The following is a 17,662-nucleotide window of genomic DNA, read 5'->3' as shown; positions in this document are numbered from 1 at the left end:
GTTTTCCGTTTCCTTTTTGTATGGCTTTTCTGGCATTACTAATGTTGGCAGCATCTCAAGTTAGAATCATTTGTGAATTTCATTAACATTACTATCTCCCTCTTCCACATGCTAAGTAATGATACCAACTAGGAACAAAACATTCCCTGCGAAGCCCAGCTAGACCCCGTGGAGGATGCCAGCCATTCACGTGGGTTGCAGAGTACAGACTGCCTGACCTTACTCTGACCTTGGAAGCCATCTGAAAGTACATTTTATGGAACGAGGCTGATCTCGTATACTTAAAAATGTAAGGTTTGTGGGCCGGCCCGTGGCTCACTCGGGAGAGTGTGGTGTTGAGAACACCAAGGCCCCAGGTTTGGATCCCATATAGGGATGGCCGGTTAGCTCGCTGGCTGAGCGTGGTGCTGACAACACCAAGTCAAGGGTTAAGATTCCCTTACCGGTCATCTTTAAAAAAAAAAAAAAAAAAAAAAAAATGTAAGGTTTGCTCTCTTTAGGGTTAGAGTTTGCTAATTTTGGGGGGAATTATTTTCTCCTAGGCACTGCTTCCAGGTGGGTCGTAGCGTAGCAGAGTGGTTGAGTGTGCAGGTTTGTAATTCTGCACTGCTACATGGGGCCATCTTTCTTACCTCTCTGTTCCTCAACTCTGTTCCTTAACTCTGTTCCTTAACTTCTTCCTGAAAGAATAATAATAATACCTATTTCAAAAAATTGTTGGGAACATTAAATGGATGAGTGCATGTAAAGTGCTTAGGGCAGTGCCTGGCATGTGGTAACACTCAGTAAATGTTAGTGTCTTTGCTGTTATGTTCTTATTTATTAATAATATTTCATGATCCAATTGGCTTCCAATAAGTATGGTATCCGTAAATATAGATTATTCACTTGTTTTAGTTTTTTGCCTACAAAATGGGGATTAGAAAACAATTTAAACAAATATGAGGGGTATCCAAAAAGTTCATGGAAAGATTGTATTATCTTTTAATTCTATTTTTCATGAATTTTTTGAAGTTCCCTCATATATTGGCATTATTTTAGTACTTGAATATACTTGTATTATTTGGATCCTGATTTAAAGAAGTAGATGGTAGGTAAAGTTCTTACAATTCTTCAGCCATTAGCCACCACAGCTCATTAGTCCAACCCTGTTTTTTCCTCAGGCCTGAGTAACACTCACTCATCCTGAATCTTTATAAATTTGTTGGGGCCTATCTGTAAGAACCCAAATGCCCCAAGGGATCACACCCTGATCACATAAGCCCTTCTCGGCCGCATCCCATCATGGCGCTGGTTGCCCTTCTCTTCCGCATTCTCCTTCCCGCCGGCGCGAAGAATCACACGCCAATCAGCTCCCCCCCAAGCCCCATGCGGTATGCTAAATAGGGATTGGATTTTAAACCAATCAGCTTTCCCTTAAAGCCCTATATATATGTGTGTGTGCTGCCTAATCAACGGTGGATCGTCATCTGGTGTCAACTCGTCCTTTCACTATCCACAGTTAACACAACTTTGGAGGTTTAGAGAAATTAAACATCAAATTGGCATGCTAGACATTATCATTTACTCTAATTACAAAGACACCCAGCTATTCAGCTGAATTCCACATACTTCCTTGATTTAATAATCAACTTCCCCAGTTTGTGCAACTTCCTGGATTCTTACAACTGAAATTATTGTTAGTTTCCATCCTAGTGAGAGGTCTCAAATGTAACAACTGAAGTGTCCTGCTAAATGGTAGTATTTTCCTTCTCTTCAGCATTCTACCTCTTTTGTCTTTGTGACTTAGAGCTGCAAGACTGGACGATCACAGAGTGGTTATTATTTTTGTAAACAGAAGGAAAATATTTTGTGCCTGACCACTTATCTTAACCATCATTCATTATTCTTTTGAACTAGAGCTTCGTCTACAGTTTAGTATACATTTTCTCATCTTATTTCTAGTTTTTAAAGTGATTTTATTTTTATTAATTACTTTGAACCTAGTTATTAGAGTCAAAAAGCCTGGTCCCCACCCTACTTCTTACTCTCCCTTCTAATCTCCAGATATTACCATTTTCACACACACCCCTCTTAAAAGTAGTTTCTTTTAATAATTACATCTCCATTTCTAGATAAAATACTTACACAGCTCTCTCTTGATTTAAAATCTTTTGGACATGATCTACTCATTTTTTATATGTTACATGCAGATTTAGTCACGTGCTGGTACACACACACTCAGAACCCTTCTCCTCCTGCCATCTTCCCATCACAATTTTTGGCTACATCATTGGGCAGTGTTTACTGCTGACTATGTGGATATTATTCATTGCTGAGCCTAGCTCAGTGATCAGACTTCCTTGTGCATTTGCTTAGTTTTCTATGTACTTATTGCTAAAATTCTCCATTGCTAAAATTCTCCAAATGATCCAACCGCTCTATCAAACATGTACATTATTTTGTTCCATCTTTATTCTGTTTACCCAGACTTCAGCCTTTGACATCTATACAATTTTTTTTTTTTTCTTATTGTGGGCTTATGCCTTTTTTACTTGTTAACTGTCACTGTAGTGGTATTTTTGGAGGAAGAGAATACAAATGTTTGTGGTCATTCTACTACATTTGGTTGCAAATTCTTTTTACATTTTCACCTTTAAAAGAGGCTGTTCAATTTTTAAAAATCATGCCCTTCTTCACAGATTTTTTTAAAAATTTATTCTTTATTTATTAATATTTTATAGGTAATACATTTGCATGGTTCAAAATTCAAAAGGGACTAAAAGATACAGAATAAAAAGTCTCTCTCTCATATCTATCCCCTACTCACCCAGTTTCCCTCCCTAGAAACAATCAATATCATTAGTTTCTTGTGTATCCTTCCAGAAATATTTGATGAGTATGTCTTTCCCCTTCGTACACAAATAGTTGAATTCTATTTACACTGTTCTGCATGAAAACTGCTTTTCATTTCATAATAGATATTAGAATTCGTTCCATAACAGTTCTTAAAAAGTTTGTTTTGTAAAGAATACATTATATTTCATTGTATGAATGACCACAATTTAACCAATCTTTCATTGATGCACATTTAATTTGTTTCCAGTCTTTTCTATTACATATAGTGCCACAGTGATGATTTTGTACATAGGTAATTTTCTACTTGTGTTAGTATATCTACTAGGATACACTCCTAGAGTAGAATTTCTGGTTTACCGTAGAATTTAGATTTTTTAATGTAATACAACATTTTCTTTCAAATGCAAGACATTCTATGAAGTGTGAAATACTTGACTTTTTTCACATTCACATCACAAATAACAAGTCATTTTCTCCCTCTTTCTGCTCTTACCCTGCAGGAGCAACCAAAACAGGTTTGGATACAAAAGGAAGCTGATACTTTGCTCTTGGCAGTGGATTTCCCTTTACATTTAAGATGTGCTATATTATTTTCTTCCTTTTTCTTCTATTCTAAAAACCTAAAAGGGTAGATATGAAATGTTTTCTTATAGTTTTTTTATAACAACTTTGAAGTGTACAATTCAATGGTTTTTAGTATACTGTTCACAGAATGTGTAACCATCATGACAGTCAATTTTAGAATGTTTTTATCACCCCAGAAAGAAACTCCATATTCATTAGCAGTCATTCCCCATTTCCCCACAACTCCTGCAGCCTTGGGTAATCAGTAAATCTACTTTGTCTCTCTATAGAGTTGCCTATTCTGGACAATTCATGTAAAGGGAGTCATGCAATATGTGCACTTTTTTGTTTCTTATACTCTTGTTGGCAGAAATACCTGAGAGATTCGAGTGAGTAGGTGGATTTCCCAGTTGATGTGGATATTTTGGGAGGTTGTTATCTTCCCAGGGGAAATGAGGCAGGTTAGTTTTGAAGTGGGGATGGCTCCAGAGTTTGCTGGGATAGAGCCAGTCAACAACTACATTTAGAATTAGACTGTCTTTCCTATAATGCAAGAGCACTGTGTAAAGTGAAACTACACTTAAGCTACTTTTACTGCTGAAGGTCTGCAAAATCACTGAGCAGCATGCTGAAGGATAATCTTGAAGTCAACACTATTTTAATCAAATTGCATATCTGTATTTGTCATGAAAATCTTTGGGGGGGGGAAAGAAGTTATTTTACAAAGCTGACTATCTCTGTTTTGTTACATGAAGTTAAATATTTTTTTTCATTTGAGTTAATTTGCCTTTATCCTATGCTTTGCCCCAAAACACATGTCACAATACTTTCATGAACTCTGTCTAGTTTGGGCTCACCTCTACCCTCTGTTACACCACATCCTGAAATGCATAGTCATTTTCCTGCCATCAGAACAGAAGGAGGTATCTCTCACACGATCATTTGGTTCTTATTGCCAAAGGGATTGATGTGTCATGTTTCCTTGAAGCCTGCACTGGCCCCAAAATTACCTCATTTTCAAATTACAAAGGAATTATCAAGTGTGATGTGCCAAGGGTCATGTGAAGGTTATGGCCATACTTGTTTCAGTGTGTCAAAGTTCAGAAAACTTTTCAAATAAGAAACAAAAACAGCCACACAAAAATTTCATCCCTTTCATTGTTATATAGTCTCAACCATTATATATGATTCTTTTCACTGCTTAGTGAGTAAGGAGGGAACTGCCCTTCCTCTCCAGGGATTTATAAACTAATAGGTGGCAACTGTATCCTAGAAGGTAAAACTTAACCAACAGTCAGAGGGCTGTTTGGCAGCAGTGTGTGGAACAGGTCAGCAGGAAAATAGACAGTTGCTAACGTACCTGGGACTGTGGGAAGTGAGGAAACCGTACTTTGCTATTGGCAATTGTTATAGTTGTTGGGAGAAAATCACCCTTGGAGACTGATATAGAAAAAGAGAAAAAGATTTTTATTTCCAGTTGCCGGGACCGCACCAGCCAATTCAAGGTGTGGCCCCGAACCATCTTTGTTCTCGGTTTTTAAAGCTGCAAGCGTAGCAACTCTGTCGGCCGATCACCACACCAAGAGGTACTGGCCAGTGCAAGCAAGCCAACAGTACATGAGCTAATTTTGCAGTTAGCGGAGCTCCTCCGGTCCCACCCCCAGTTTCCCACCTAACTTTCACACAATGGAGGGGCTATCTTAAGTGGCGTCAGTCCTGCTCTTAGAAAGAGGGCATTACTTCACAATCTTTTTATGGAAGATTGGGAAAATTTAAAGCTCCCTAGTGGAGTTAAAAGTTTGGCATTATAGGAAGAGCAAAAAAAAAAAAAAAAAAAAAATCTGAAAAAAAAATCATTTAATCTAAAAAAGAAACATCACATATTATACACAAGTATTGATATTCAACTCTGTAACCCACAGATATGTATAATCAATTGTTTCAATTAAAAAAAATTAAATAAAAAAATGTTAGGATCCTTTGGTTGAAAAAAAAGTCAAACTAGCATACGCATAAAAGGGTGTTTATTGGCCTGTGTATCCAGAAATTCTAGTGGGTAGAAGTATGGCTGGATCGAGGATATCAAAGGATGCCATTAGGTTTCTTCCTTTTTTCTAACTTGTTGCTTTGCCTCCCGTGGATTTGTCACACCTTTTCCCCTGGGTGACAGTGCCGCCAAAGATTACTCAAAGCCCATCTCTTCTGAGCAGTGAGAAGCCCTGAAAAGAGGTTAATCTCCTGGAATGCTCAAGATAGAGGCATTCTTTCCATTTGGGAAATGAACCCCGAATTGGGGTTCTCTTCCTGCATTTATTCTCCAGACCAGGAAGTTACAGGAAGAGAACATAGGTGGGGTTTTGCTAAGTACAGTTTAACAAGTTTAACAATAGAAGCTGGTAACATTCAGTAAGGTGACATTCTGTAATGCAATTAAGTCAATCTACTAACAAAAGCTTGATTTTAGCAAACATTCTCTTCTTACAGCAATTTCCCAGTATCTTTACATATCAATCAGTAACCTATCTGTCTTTGAGCCAGCACCCTTGCTGTGTTACAATTCTTTATCTTACAACAGAGACTATATAGCCTGGGGAAATTTTCCTGTCCTTTGCAAGATCAATATTTGAAACTGCAAGGCTTTGGAAAACCAGGCCCTGTGAAGTACATTTGTTTTATGTGTACTTCACACTAACCATCTTGTCTTGACTCTCCTCTGTGTTAGTGCCATTTTCAGATAGCCTCGCTCTACATGGGGGCCACTGGCAGCTCCCGTTAATGACTTTGGGGATGGGGAGGGGAACTTATCTTTCCTAGTAGTTCCAGTGTGGGTTCCAAGATCAAATCTCATTGCCTGTTCCTGAACCAATTATGGAGGGGGGGTAGGATGGCATATCCTGATTGGCCAGCCTGGGATATGAGTACACACCTAGAGAGGGAGAAAGTTGATAGTTAGCCCACTCAGACCACTTAGACTGAGAGTGGACAAGGATATTTCCCAGAGGAACACCAGAATGTTGTTACCAGAGAAGAGTAGATGCTGTGTACAATCACACGTCTGCCCTGTACAGAGAGGAGTCAAGAGCTCATTGGTTTTGAAGAATATGCCAGGATAATATGTTTGTAGAAGTAAGTAACTGTTCTCTGCTAAAGACTAATGAGTGAAAATAGGCATAGACAGTAGGAGGGACTTTAGTAATAGATGGGTTTCAGAAAAACTAGATATAGATCAAAGTTTTACAAAGCAAATCCCATTTTGCCACTGTTTTCCATTATAAAATCACAACTATATTCCTAAAAGGAAACAATTACACCAGATTTCTGAGTTGGGAACTTCGCATGAAGAAGTGGTTGTGATAGCTTCAGATCTCCAATATATTCCAGGCCTTGTAATAGTCCTATATGAGTGATACAGTGCCTGCCAGAATTGTAGGTATCACCTACCAATTCACTTTTCTTTGGGGGCTTTTTTGGAGCTTAGAAGTTGTTTCCTTTCTCTCCCTTTGTACGCTATTTATTTAAGCCACAAACATTTTTACCATCTAGAATGTTCCCTCACTCCACCTTCGACCTCCAAGGGACTTCTCCATCATTTTACATGATAGAGGGAACTACGATTACAGTGTTGCATTTTGCCAACAGGTAACTGACTACTTCGCATTCTGCCACAGCCTGAAACTCTCTTAAACGCAGAGTTTCTACTTGTATAAAATTGGAACCCACATACAGCAAGGTGTGGCTTGGGACCACATGCAGAGACTTCCTAGGCTGTTTAGAAGCAAAGAAAAGGTGGGGGTGGGCAAGGTAGAAAAGAGGATGGGCAGATAGGTCCAGCCCTCAGCAGGTGCACAACTCACCAGATGCAGCAGATAAAGAGTGAGTGAAGAGAGAATGTGTACGTAATTTATAAGAGAATAGAATCACAACCTATAACATAGAAAATGGTAGGTAGACTTTGCTTGAAAGATTGTCCATGTAAGCAGGAGTGTCTAGCTACACGACCATGCTAGTCATCAGGCTCTTTTACCTGACGGTAATCCTGCACCAACTGGGCCAATTGTTAAGCTAGGGCTGGGTCTGGAGCTCCCAGACCCCTCAAGCCCATTCACAGACTGGGTCACAAACCCTTCATACGCCAGGCTGGGTCACCAGACCCCTTCACGCAGGTCTATGAACTAGGTAACCGGCCAAAAGGTCCTTGGAGCCATAGGTTGGAAAGCATGGCTGCACCGGGCAGACACCCGAAGTCGACGCCCACCTGCCTGCTTCACCAACTACTCTCACTCTCTGAAGAAGAACACAAGAATAGCAATGAAACTAAAAAGATACATTGGTGCACATGTGCACTAACTCCACACACACACAATTTGCTTACAGAGAATGCTGAACCACACCCAACTGGACACGAGGCGAGGGCCCTGGCCAAACTATTCTATTTTCCCAACAAGGAGAATGGTAAACTCAGATGAAAAATAATTATAGATTTTTCAAGCATTTATATTACTCCTCCATCCTCTTTTAATTCCTGAAATTTATATCAAGACTGTATCTTTGAACACTTTTTAGTCATTCATTCATTCATTTAACAAATAGTTATTGAGCACCTGCCATGTGCTGGCACTCTTCTAGGCACTGGAGATACAGCAGGGAACAAAATAAAATTGTTGACTTTGTAGAATTCACATTCCAAAGAGGAGAGCAGAAAATAAATAAGGGACTGTATAACATGTCAGATAATGTTAAGTGCTAAGAAGGAAAATGAAGCAATGTGAGAGGGACTATGAGTAGTAGGGGACGGAGGCTGCCGTTGTACATGTGGTAAATGTGGTATGTGAACAGAGACATGAGGGGCATTTGGGAGCAAGCTGTGCTGCTAAGCAGAGGAGGAGCAGCTGAGGCAGGGGCAGTGAGGCAAAGCTGCCAGGCCAGGAGCAGCTTGATCTCCTCTCAGAGTAATGAGGAGGCCACAGTTGCTGGATGACAGTGAGCGAGGGAGAGCGTGATGACAGATGGAGTCAGAGAGTGAGCAAAAGCCGGTGGGGGGATGGGAGTACTCATATTCAGGGGAGACAAGAAACCAGTGAGGGGTTTGGGCAGGACAATGAAGGGGCATGACATGTTTTAAACCAGGTAGTTCTAGCTGCAATGAGGGAAAAGGGTAGAAGCAGGGAGACCAATTAGGGGATTATTGAAAAATCCAGACCAGAAATGACGGACCAGGGTGGTTGAAGTAGAGGTGATGAGGATTCTCATCCTGGATTCTGAACCCCCTATTTCCTTCTTTATTTTGTTTTGTTTTTTCTTTTTCTTCATTGTTCTTTAGAAGTATGTAAGCTCTTTACCCCCTGAGTAATAGGATTTGTATTTATACAGTTTTGAGACCAGGGGCTTTATTCTGGTCCTGTCTTGGGACGTATCTCCTTCACCCCTGTAAAGCTTGCTCAATATGGGCCAGGACTCAAGTAATGATAACACTGTTGCAGGCTACACATTTAGGAAGCACTGCCATGGATGGGAGAAGGGATCAGCAAATCCTAGGAAGGGAGATTCTAGGACAGATCTTCCCTATTTCTGTTGATCAGGGAACTCAGCCATTAGCTTGGGTCTGATATTGATCGTGCCCAGTATGCTCTGAAAATGTTTCCTTGTGGAAATTGCTCTCATCACTGACAGTTTCACAGAGAGAAATTATACATTGTACTAGAATAGAGAACTACAGAAAAGTCTGGAGGCACTGCTGCTGCGTTTCAGGCTGATGTGTTGGCAGGGACAATACTAATTGAACTTTATAGTCTCAAATTGGGAGGGTCTTTAGAGGGCTTTCTATCTGGTCTCCTCCCACTGCTGAGTGAATCCCTGTCATGATATGTAGTTCCTGCTTTAAGAGTCCCTAATCCATAGATCATAAAATGTCAATGCTGGGAGTGACCTAGAGATCATATCAGGCTAAGACTAGACAAATCCAGGAGTCTGAACTCTCAGACACATCTTCTTTCCACTCACTATGTTGTCTCTCCAAATAAAGGGCAGCCCTTGCTGGTAGAATTACAGAGGGGGATTTAAATGTCTCTGGGTTCATCCCATCACAGAATATCTGGGTTTATTGCCTTTCAGTCCTAGACAGTAATGAATCCTTTCTTTTTGTTTTCCACTCCAGGAGTTGCCCTGCTCTCAGATGTGTACCCTGAGAAAATCTTACTTGACCTGTTGGTTCAATATGACAGTGGCAAAGACAAGCACACGCCAGAGACCAGAATGAAAGTTGGGGAAATCCTGATGCGAATTGTCAGGGCATTAGGTGAGTTTTCTTGTTCCATCCATCTGGAACAGTGTGGAGGAGCAGTATGGCTTTGAAACCAAAGTCTGTATACCTGGAGGCTTGTTATACTAGTATGGTGAGGGCAGTTTAGGGGCTGAGATGAACGAGTCCCTGTTTAGGGATGTAGCAAATATCCAAATGCCTACTGAGAGACTGGCAGCAAGAGCGTCCATTTTCCTACAACTGCTTAGTCTCCTTATCCTGGAGCTTTTTTGGGCCCCGATTTTCAGTGGAGCTGGAGTGAGAAGTTTCAAACTTGTTGAGCAGCAGCAAGCATGAAAAGAAGAGGAATGTTGGTAAGAAAAAGAAAAAAAAAGAAGAGGAATGTCAAGCTGGGAAGGGAGAGTATTAACTCTTATTGAATGTCTACATGTGCTAGGTTGTCAACATATATAATCTCATCCAATTTCCCAACAAGTCCTACAGGCTGTTGTTAAACCCGTTTTATAGATGAGGAGACTGTGACTCAAGCACCTTCAGCAATTTGTCCAAGACTAATTCAGCTGGTAAGTGGTAGTGCTGAGAATGGAACCATCAGCTTGAAGAACATTGCTCTAGGCTATACAAGATGAGAGGAGTAGTTAAAAACATAGGCTCTAAAGTTATACTGCCTGGGTTCAAATCCTGAACTGCTTCTTATAGGCTGTGTGATCACAGGAATGTTTCTGAACCTCTTGGTTCCTTAGTGTCCTCACATATAAAATGAGGATTTTAATAGCACTTACTCTTGGGGCTCTTGTAAGGAGTAAATAAGATAATACTTAGAATAGTGTTTGGAACACAATAAGGACTCAATACCTTTTTATTTTTGCCTAAGAGAAAGATTAAATTTTTAAAAAAGATTAAAAATTAAAGAAGATAAATGCTTTATTATTTACTATTTATTGAGTACCCATTTGGAGCTAAGAAGTGGAACACTAGGGAGCAAGGTCAAAGAAAACAATTGTTCATTATAAAGACAGAGGTTAAATTAAGATGAACTAATGAATTTCTCCATAAGCCAGTAAGTACACTTTTGATGTTTTTGTACTGGGCCGTATAACATAGTATTGAGAGATTACTTTCTTTACCCTGTGTTCCATAGACTTAAGGATTGACTGCCACACTGAATATCTCTAGAAGCCTTAAAATAAGGCAAACCAGTCATTCAGGTGAGGGCCAGTCGTGTGCAGTATCCATTTGAACCAGCAGCTGCCATGTTGAATTTTGAGAATTAGGTTCTGTTTGGGGGCTGTATTCTCACCATGCATGTCTTATATCAGATTGTGTTACACAGTATAGCTGTCAGTGGTTAATATTTTGATTTAAAAATAATGCCATACTGAACTGGACTGTTTTCCTTCTTTAAGTTAGATTAGCACTTCTCAGGTACTGATATATTTGTCCTTGTCTTTTTAGTAATTTCATCATATATCAACTAGCATGTTACCTAAAGCAGAGAAGTGATCTCAACTTCAGTTTGGCTTGTTTGTCTATAACCTACAGTAAAACTTGAAATTTAACTCTTCACACACTAGGAGAAGATTTTGGAGAACAAACTAGATTTTTTCACTTACATCAAAAGATCACATTCAATTCCTCTTTCACCAGCATTTCAAAGGATTTATAGCCATGAACTATTTCTGTGGGCATAACCCTTAATTTTCCTAATTTCTGGGTGAATGTTCTGGCTAAAGATGAACTTAGATCTCCAGCCACTTCTCCTTTCTCATCAGTGTAAGGAGAATCTCATGTGAGTGAAATTAAAAAAAATTTTTTCCACTCTTTGAAGAAAGACAAACTTCTCTGTATTTGCCTTAGTCCTGAATTTGGGTCTAGAACATACCAGACAAGTGCACCATTGTAAGAAATTGTTCTGTCATAGTAGGTGTGAATGTTAAGCTTAAAGTATCACAGGATCTAGTGCAACCTCTGACTTCTATTTGTGTGTGCCATTGGGATTGTCAGATCTGAGAACAAATGTAAACCATACATAGATGATGTCAACATAACATGAATTTTCTCTGTAACCTCTGGTAGACCTCTACTGTTAGGATGATGAACACTGAAAATGCACATTTCTCGGTCTCCACTGGCTAGTCTACCTCATTTCGTGGGATGAGCGTGGAGGTGGGGATAAAGGGTTGAGTGGGAGAGAAGTCTTACTCCTCCTTTTATACTCATAGTTAGCCCAATTTCCAAAACAGTCTTCTGGCATTTCAAAGCAAATTCCATCAATTCTCAAAGTTCTAATCTTTCTGTAGCCTACTCTTCCAAGTATCCAGTTGTAAACATAGCCTAAGCTTTAACTGCTAGTTTCTGATTTACATTACCGACTTGTCCAAGCGTATAGATGAGGTGACTTGTTTAACTTCTTTAAGTGAAATTAAAGCCAATTTTTACAATATAGTCAATATTCTGAGTTTGCTAGTGTTGTGGAAATCCTTATGAACAGCCACTTTGTAAGGCTTCTTTAATAACGACTCCGGTTCCATTGGTCGAGGCCTTGCCCTCTCCCAGTCCCACCTCTTTGCAGCAGTGGGAGTTTGGTGGGAGAACAAGGCCTACAGGTAGGAGCCAGGGTGCGATACGCTACTGCTTCCTTTTGGAATCACTTCTAGTTCCCTAGCCATACCTGCTTGTCTTCCTGCCACTAGATAAGGGTGGAAAATCAGCCAGAGCTTTTTTTCTTTTCATTTTAAAAAATTGAGGTATTACAAATATACAGTAAAGTATATAAAGTGCACTAATTTTAAGAGTATAGCTTAATGGTTCTTTATGTATTTACCTATAACCAGATCAGTATATAGAAACTTCCAGTAACCCATAAAGTTTCCTTTTGTCTCTTCCTAGTCTGTGCCTGCCCTGGAGATAAGCACTATTCTGAATTTTTATCATTGTCAATTTATTTTGATTGTTCTTGGACCTCATTTTAATGGAGTTAAATCCCCATGTTTCCAGTAAGCTAAGAGACCTGGACACTTGAGTAGACTTGGGTCCAATTTTGGGGAGGAAGAACACTTCATAGACCATGGTGTGTACTGTACTTCCCATTGCCTGACATCAGGAGGCCCATAATGTCTAGTTATCTCACTTTTAGTGATGTTGAGATTGATCAATGCCCTTTCCAGTAAGATACATCTATTATAAACTTCCCTGTTAACCTTCATCCTAATGGTTTTAAGTAATCATTGATGAACTTTACCTAGATCCATTATTTCATAGGAGTTACATATTTTACAGGTTAGGAAACAGAGATACAGAGAGAGCTACTAACTTGCATAATGTCACACTGCTGATTAATGATGGATCCAAAATATGAACCCAGGCAGTCTGCTCCAGACCCATCCTTTTATCCAGTATGCCATATTACATCCTGAACATTTTCCCATGCCGTTAGGCATCTTTATTCAGTCATTAACGTGGACATTTTTCACATCCTCTATAATTGTTAATGATTTCATGATATTATATCCTTTGAATGTACCATTATTTTTCCAACTAACCAACTTATAGGTTGTTTCCTTCTTTTACTATTATAATTTACATTAAGATAAATATTCTTGTAGCCAGATATTTGTGAGGAACCATGACAATTTCCTAGGAAAAATTTCTAAAGGTAAAATTGGTTTTGTTTGTTAAAAGCATGTGTATATTTTTAAAGATATTTATTGCTAAATTGGCTTCTAGAGAGGTTGTGTTGTGCCAGTTTGTATCATTAATGTTTGAGAATATTTATTTGTCTGTAGTCTTGTAAGCACTGTATATTCTGTGTATTATCGTTTTTTATAAACCTTTATCAGATATATAAAGAAATGCTGTCTTGTTTTATTTTCATCTATTCAATTGATAAGGTCAAATATTTTTCATATGTTTACTAGCTAAGCTTTTGTGTATGTGGAGGGGGTTTGTGTGTGTGTGAAATTTACCTGTTCTTGTCCTTTGTCCATGTTTTCATCAGGGTATTGATTTTGGGTTTGTTTGTTTGTTTGTTTTTTGGCAGCTGGCCAGTACAGGGATTGAACCCTGAGCCTTGGTGTGCTAACCAGCTGAGCTAACTGGCCAGCCCTTATTTTGTCATTTAATTTATAAAAGTTTAATGTATTTGAAGATCTTGAGCCATTGACATTTATGTTTTAAATATTTTTCTCACAGTTTGTTGTTTATCTTTTGGTTTTGTTTATATTTTCTGTTTTGTTTTGGTTTTGAAACAGAAGTTTGTTTCTTTTTCAATGTAGCTAAATCCATCTTTTCCTTAATGTTTTCTCTTATATAGAAAGGCTTTTTCAAACAAGTTATATAAGTATAAATTTATATATTTTTATCTCTGCTTTTCAATGTAGAAAATATTGTGGAAAGATTTTGGTTTAGTCTCTTTTATTTAAGGAACTATCTGGGTCTTTTTTGTACTTGTAGAAATTTAATCTTAACATATTGTTAAATTACCAATCATTCCAAATATTTGCCCATCTCTTTCCTCTTATGGTCCAATGTCAATGTTGACAATAACCTGTGGACTGCAATGACATATTGTACTTTTTAAAACTTCTTTAAAAATATAACTTATTTACTCTTTAATAATATTTTGCTGGTATTACTGTGCCCAAGATATTGAATTGGTAATTGGGACTTTACTTGGCAAATGTAATTAAAGCAAAGGGGATTAAATACATCTGTGGGGGTATTTCCTTGTGAGATTGCCTAGAGAATTAATCTCATCTGCTGTACACTACTCTCCTTTCTCACATATGCCTGATGCAATATCTTCTCTTGCTGGCAGATCTAGACAAACACTACCCAGTTCTTTGTTCCTTTAGACCAGTGGTTCTCAAATGGGGGTTGGAGGGAGAAATTTTGTTCCTGAGGGAAAATTTGGCAATGTATGCAGACATTTTTGGTTGTTTCAACTGGGATAGAGGGAGGTTGTTACTGGCCTCTAGTGGGTAGAGGTCTGGGATGCTGCTAAACATCTTGCAGTGCACAGGACAGCCCCCACAACAAAGAATGATCTGGCTCAAAATGTTGAGAGGGCCCACCCTGTTCTAGAGCCCATGTGGGCCATTCTATTTCTGCTTGATAATATCACTCAGATATGCTGGCTAAATACAGGGCTTCCTCATACAGTTATGCAGGCTGTTCACAGCTGTGTAAACTCCAAGAAGCATATGAATGTGCAGTACTCAACCTGTGCAGTCATCCTGGTGGCCCTGGCTAAGTTCTAGCCTATCTCACATCTTAAGTTACATTTCAGATTGGCATATCATTGGAGAGAGTTTTTAAAAATTATTCATTCCCGGCGACGCTCCCGCCGCGGGTTCGGATCCTATATAGGACTGACCGGTGCACTCACTGGCTGAGTGCCGGTCACGAAAAAACGACAAAAAAAAAAAAAAAAAAAAAATTATTCATTCCTTTCTGTAATACATTTACAAATCCTTGCAGATCTGGGAGCATCTTCACAGGGCTAATTTCATCTATCTTATACCAATCTTATTAGCATAATTTTAATGGATAGCCTTCTGCTATTTACTGCATATAGGGATGTATCCTTTTTAGAACCTGTGGCCACCTTTGAAGTGATTAAACTTGCTTCCTACCCTTTTTTGCCTTCCTTTTACCTTTAATGGGTTCTGTATGAACTAAAGTATACTTTTAAATTATCCCTTGTATTTAGGGGATATTTCACATCCCTGGCTAATATTTATTTCTCATTTTAAGGGATAAGAGAGAAAATAACTGAAGTTGCTCTTTATTTGTATGTGGCTCTCATTTGAATCCCCATCTTGAATCAGAAGTCCCTGGTGGAAAAAATTTATTTCCACCTCTGCCTGTAGTAACAGCCCAACACTTTGATTTCTGACTTAGTTTTCTGATGTTGTTAAGTTCTAAATCATATAAATTCCTGGGTTGTTTGGTTGCTTTTTCTTATGCCCCCAATGTTTTATCTTGAATACACTTTTTTTTCTTAATCTTGGAGACATCAAAATTTATTGAGTAGTTACTGAATGGCAGATTCTGTGCCTGGAGATGGAAATAGGAGCATTGAAAAAGCCACAGTCTCTTCCTGCAAGGAGCTTGTAGTTTAGTGGGAGAGGTCAACTCATACACAAATTGTCTTGGTAAGATGACCTGCTTGTGGAGGAGAGAGATATGTGTAGGGTATTGTGGGAGGACAGAATAAATGGTCACGTCTGTCCTTTTTCTTCTCAAGATCCTGCAGTTGAATGTGGCAGTGTGCTACAGAGGTATATCAGCTCCTCATCATTATCACAACACAGCAGGTCAGTTTTTGAAAGATAGCTTTTGTATGATAATTTTCAGAGATTTTCACCTCACAGTACAGGTCTAAGTTAAGATGAAAAGGTAGGTTGGAAGTGTGAATAATTGGATGCCAGTCTGGGAGTTTAGCATTCATAGATTTCAGCAGCAATAAGGAACAGTCAAGGGTTAGAGTTTACATATTTTAAAAGGAGAAATTTTCAGCAAAATTCAGAAGGTCAAATGAAATTCTCATTGCCAAGTCTGCCTAGGTTAGCATCAGTGTAGTTCAATTCAACAAACATTTATATTAATATAAGTTGGAAATACTAATATGGCCAGAATTGAAGGTTGACGCCCAGATTGAATAAGTATATATTTTTTCTTCTCTTTTTCCCTCCTCACATCAATTTTTGAGGGGTGTAACTTTAAAATGTATTTGTAGACCTTTCCCTACTCTAATTATATTAGTAATACCTGTCATTTTGGACAATTTGGAAAATATTTAAAAATATAAAAATTAATCGCCCATAAATTTACCATTCATAGGTAACCACTCTTTGTTTATAATTTGATGTGTTTCCTTCTAGTTTCTTTTTCTTTCTCAGAATTGTAATTATACTGTATGTATACTGCTTTTTTTTAACTTAACATTATTTACAAGTGCTTTTCTGTCATTAAATATTTATTCAAAATATGTCTTGGTTTTATTATAGTTAATAACCTGAATTTACCATAATTTTATCGAATTATCTTCTAGGAAGATGATATTATTTAATTAGGTGTTTCCAGTTTCTTACCAATTACGAAAGAGTGCTATTGATTATCTTTATACATAACTCCTTTTGGTGAATCTTTGTATCCTTCCTTCTGATTGGTTCCTACAGGGAAAATTACAAGGTCAAAGGTATATGCATGCCTTTAAGGCTCTTGATATTTAGTGCTAAATTGTCCTCCAGAAATGTGCACTCTAGTCAGCAGTGAATGAGACTGTTAATGTCTCACAGAGAACACTTACTCCATGGCTTTAGACTAAACTAATCCTGACCAGTCATCTCCAAAATGTGTACCTTTGCTCCCAGAAAGAATCAAGGATCCTGTTAGGGAATGTGGAAGGAGGGAGGGACTGAGGGATGGACAAATGGATGCATGACTCAGTGTGAACCCTTTGCTGCTCTGGAAGAGCAACTCAGATCTGGTAGTGTGATCACGATATACAAAGAACAGCACTTAATTATTTTTAGAGGCAGAACGTAGTCTTCTAATCAGCAAGCTCAAACAAGTTCTAGTTTAGGTGAGAGACTTCTAAAAATGAGAGCAAAAGTAGAAAGCCATATTCATGTTGCTCCATCTGGGGAGTTTACCTGTAGGAAAGATCAGGAATTAATATTTTGAATGAGGACTGAGGGGAGAGCATTAAATCTCGGATCTCTATGGAATATGCCCTGGGAAGTAGAATGACATCTGCAAATCTAAAGCAAAGCAGCTTATATTTCTAAGTAGAAAGACACCTTTTCTCGGATTATTTTATATTCCAGGAAAAGGGTGGATCCTAGGCTTTAGGGTGTGTTTCTAACTCTTAAAACTAGCAAAACACCCTGATTTAAAGTGCTTTGTCAACTCTTTTCCATATCACCCATGTAATTTTTATGTTTTAGTTTAGCAATCACTTCGCCCCCTCAGAGTTCATCCAGCAAGCCATGAGCA

General features: G+C 38.5%; 1 protein-coding gene across 1 annotated transcript in view; it reads left to right on the top strand.

The window, feature by feature from the left end:
• TANGO6 (transport and golgi organization 6 homolog) overlaps positions 1–17,662 on the top strand; it is a 174,796-nt gene that overhangs the window by 88,922 nt on the left and 68,212 nt on the right. The window contains exon 15 of the mRNA XM_063110649.1: positions 9,557–9,697. Within this exon, the coding sequence (XP_062966719.1) occupies positions 9,557–9,697 (141 nt within the window). The remainder of the gene's footprint in view (positions 1–9,556; positions 9,698–17,662) is intronic.

The sequence above is a fragment of the Cynocephalus volans genome, chromosome 10 (genome assembly GCF_027409185.1).
Source record: "Cynocephalus volans isolate mCynVol1 chromosome 10, mCynVol1.pri, whole genome shotgun sequence".
NCBI lineage: Eukaryota > Metazoa > Chordata > Mammalia > Dermoptera > Cynocephalidae > Cynocephalus > Cynocephalus volans.
This window is presented reverse-complemented; position numbering and strand designations above follow the sequence as displayed.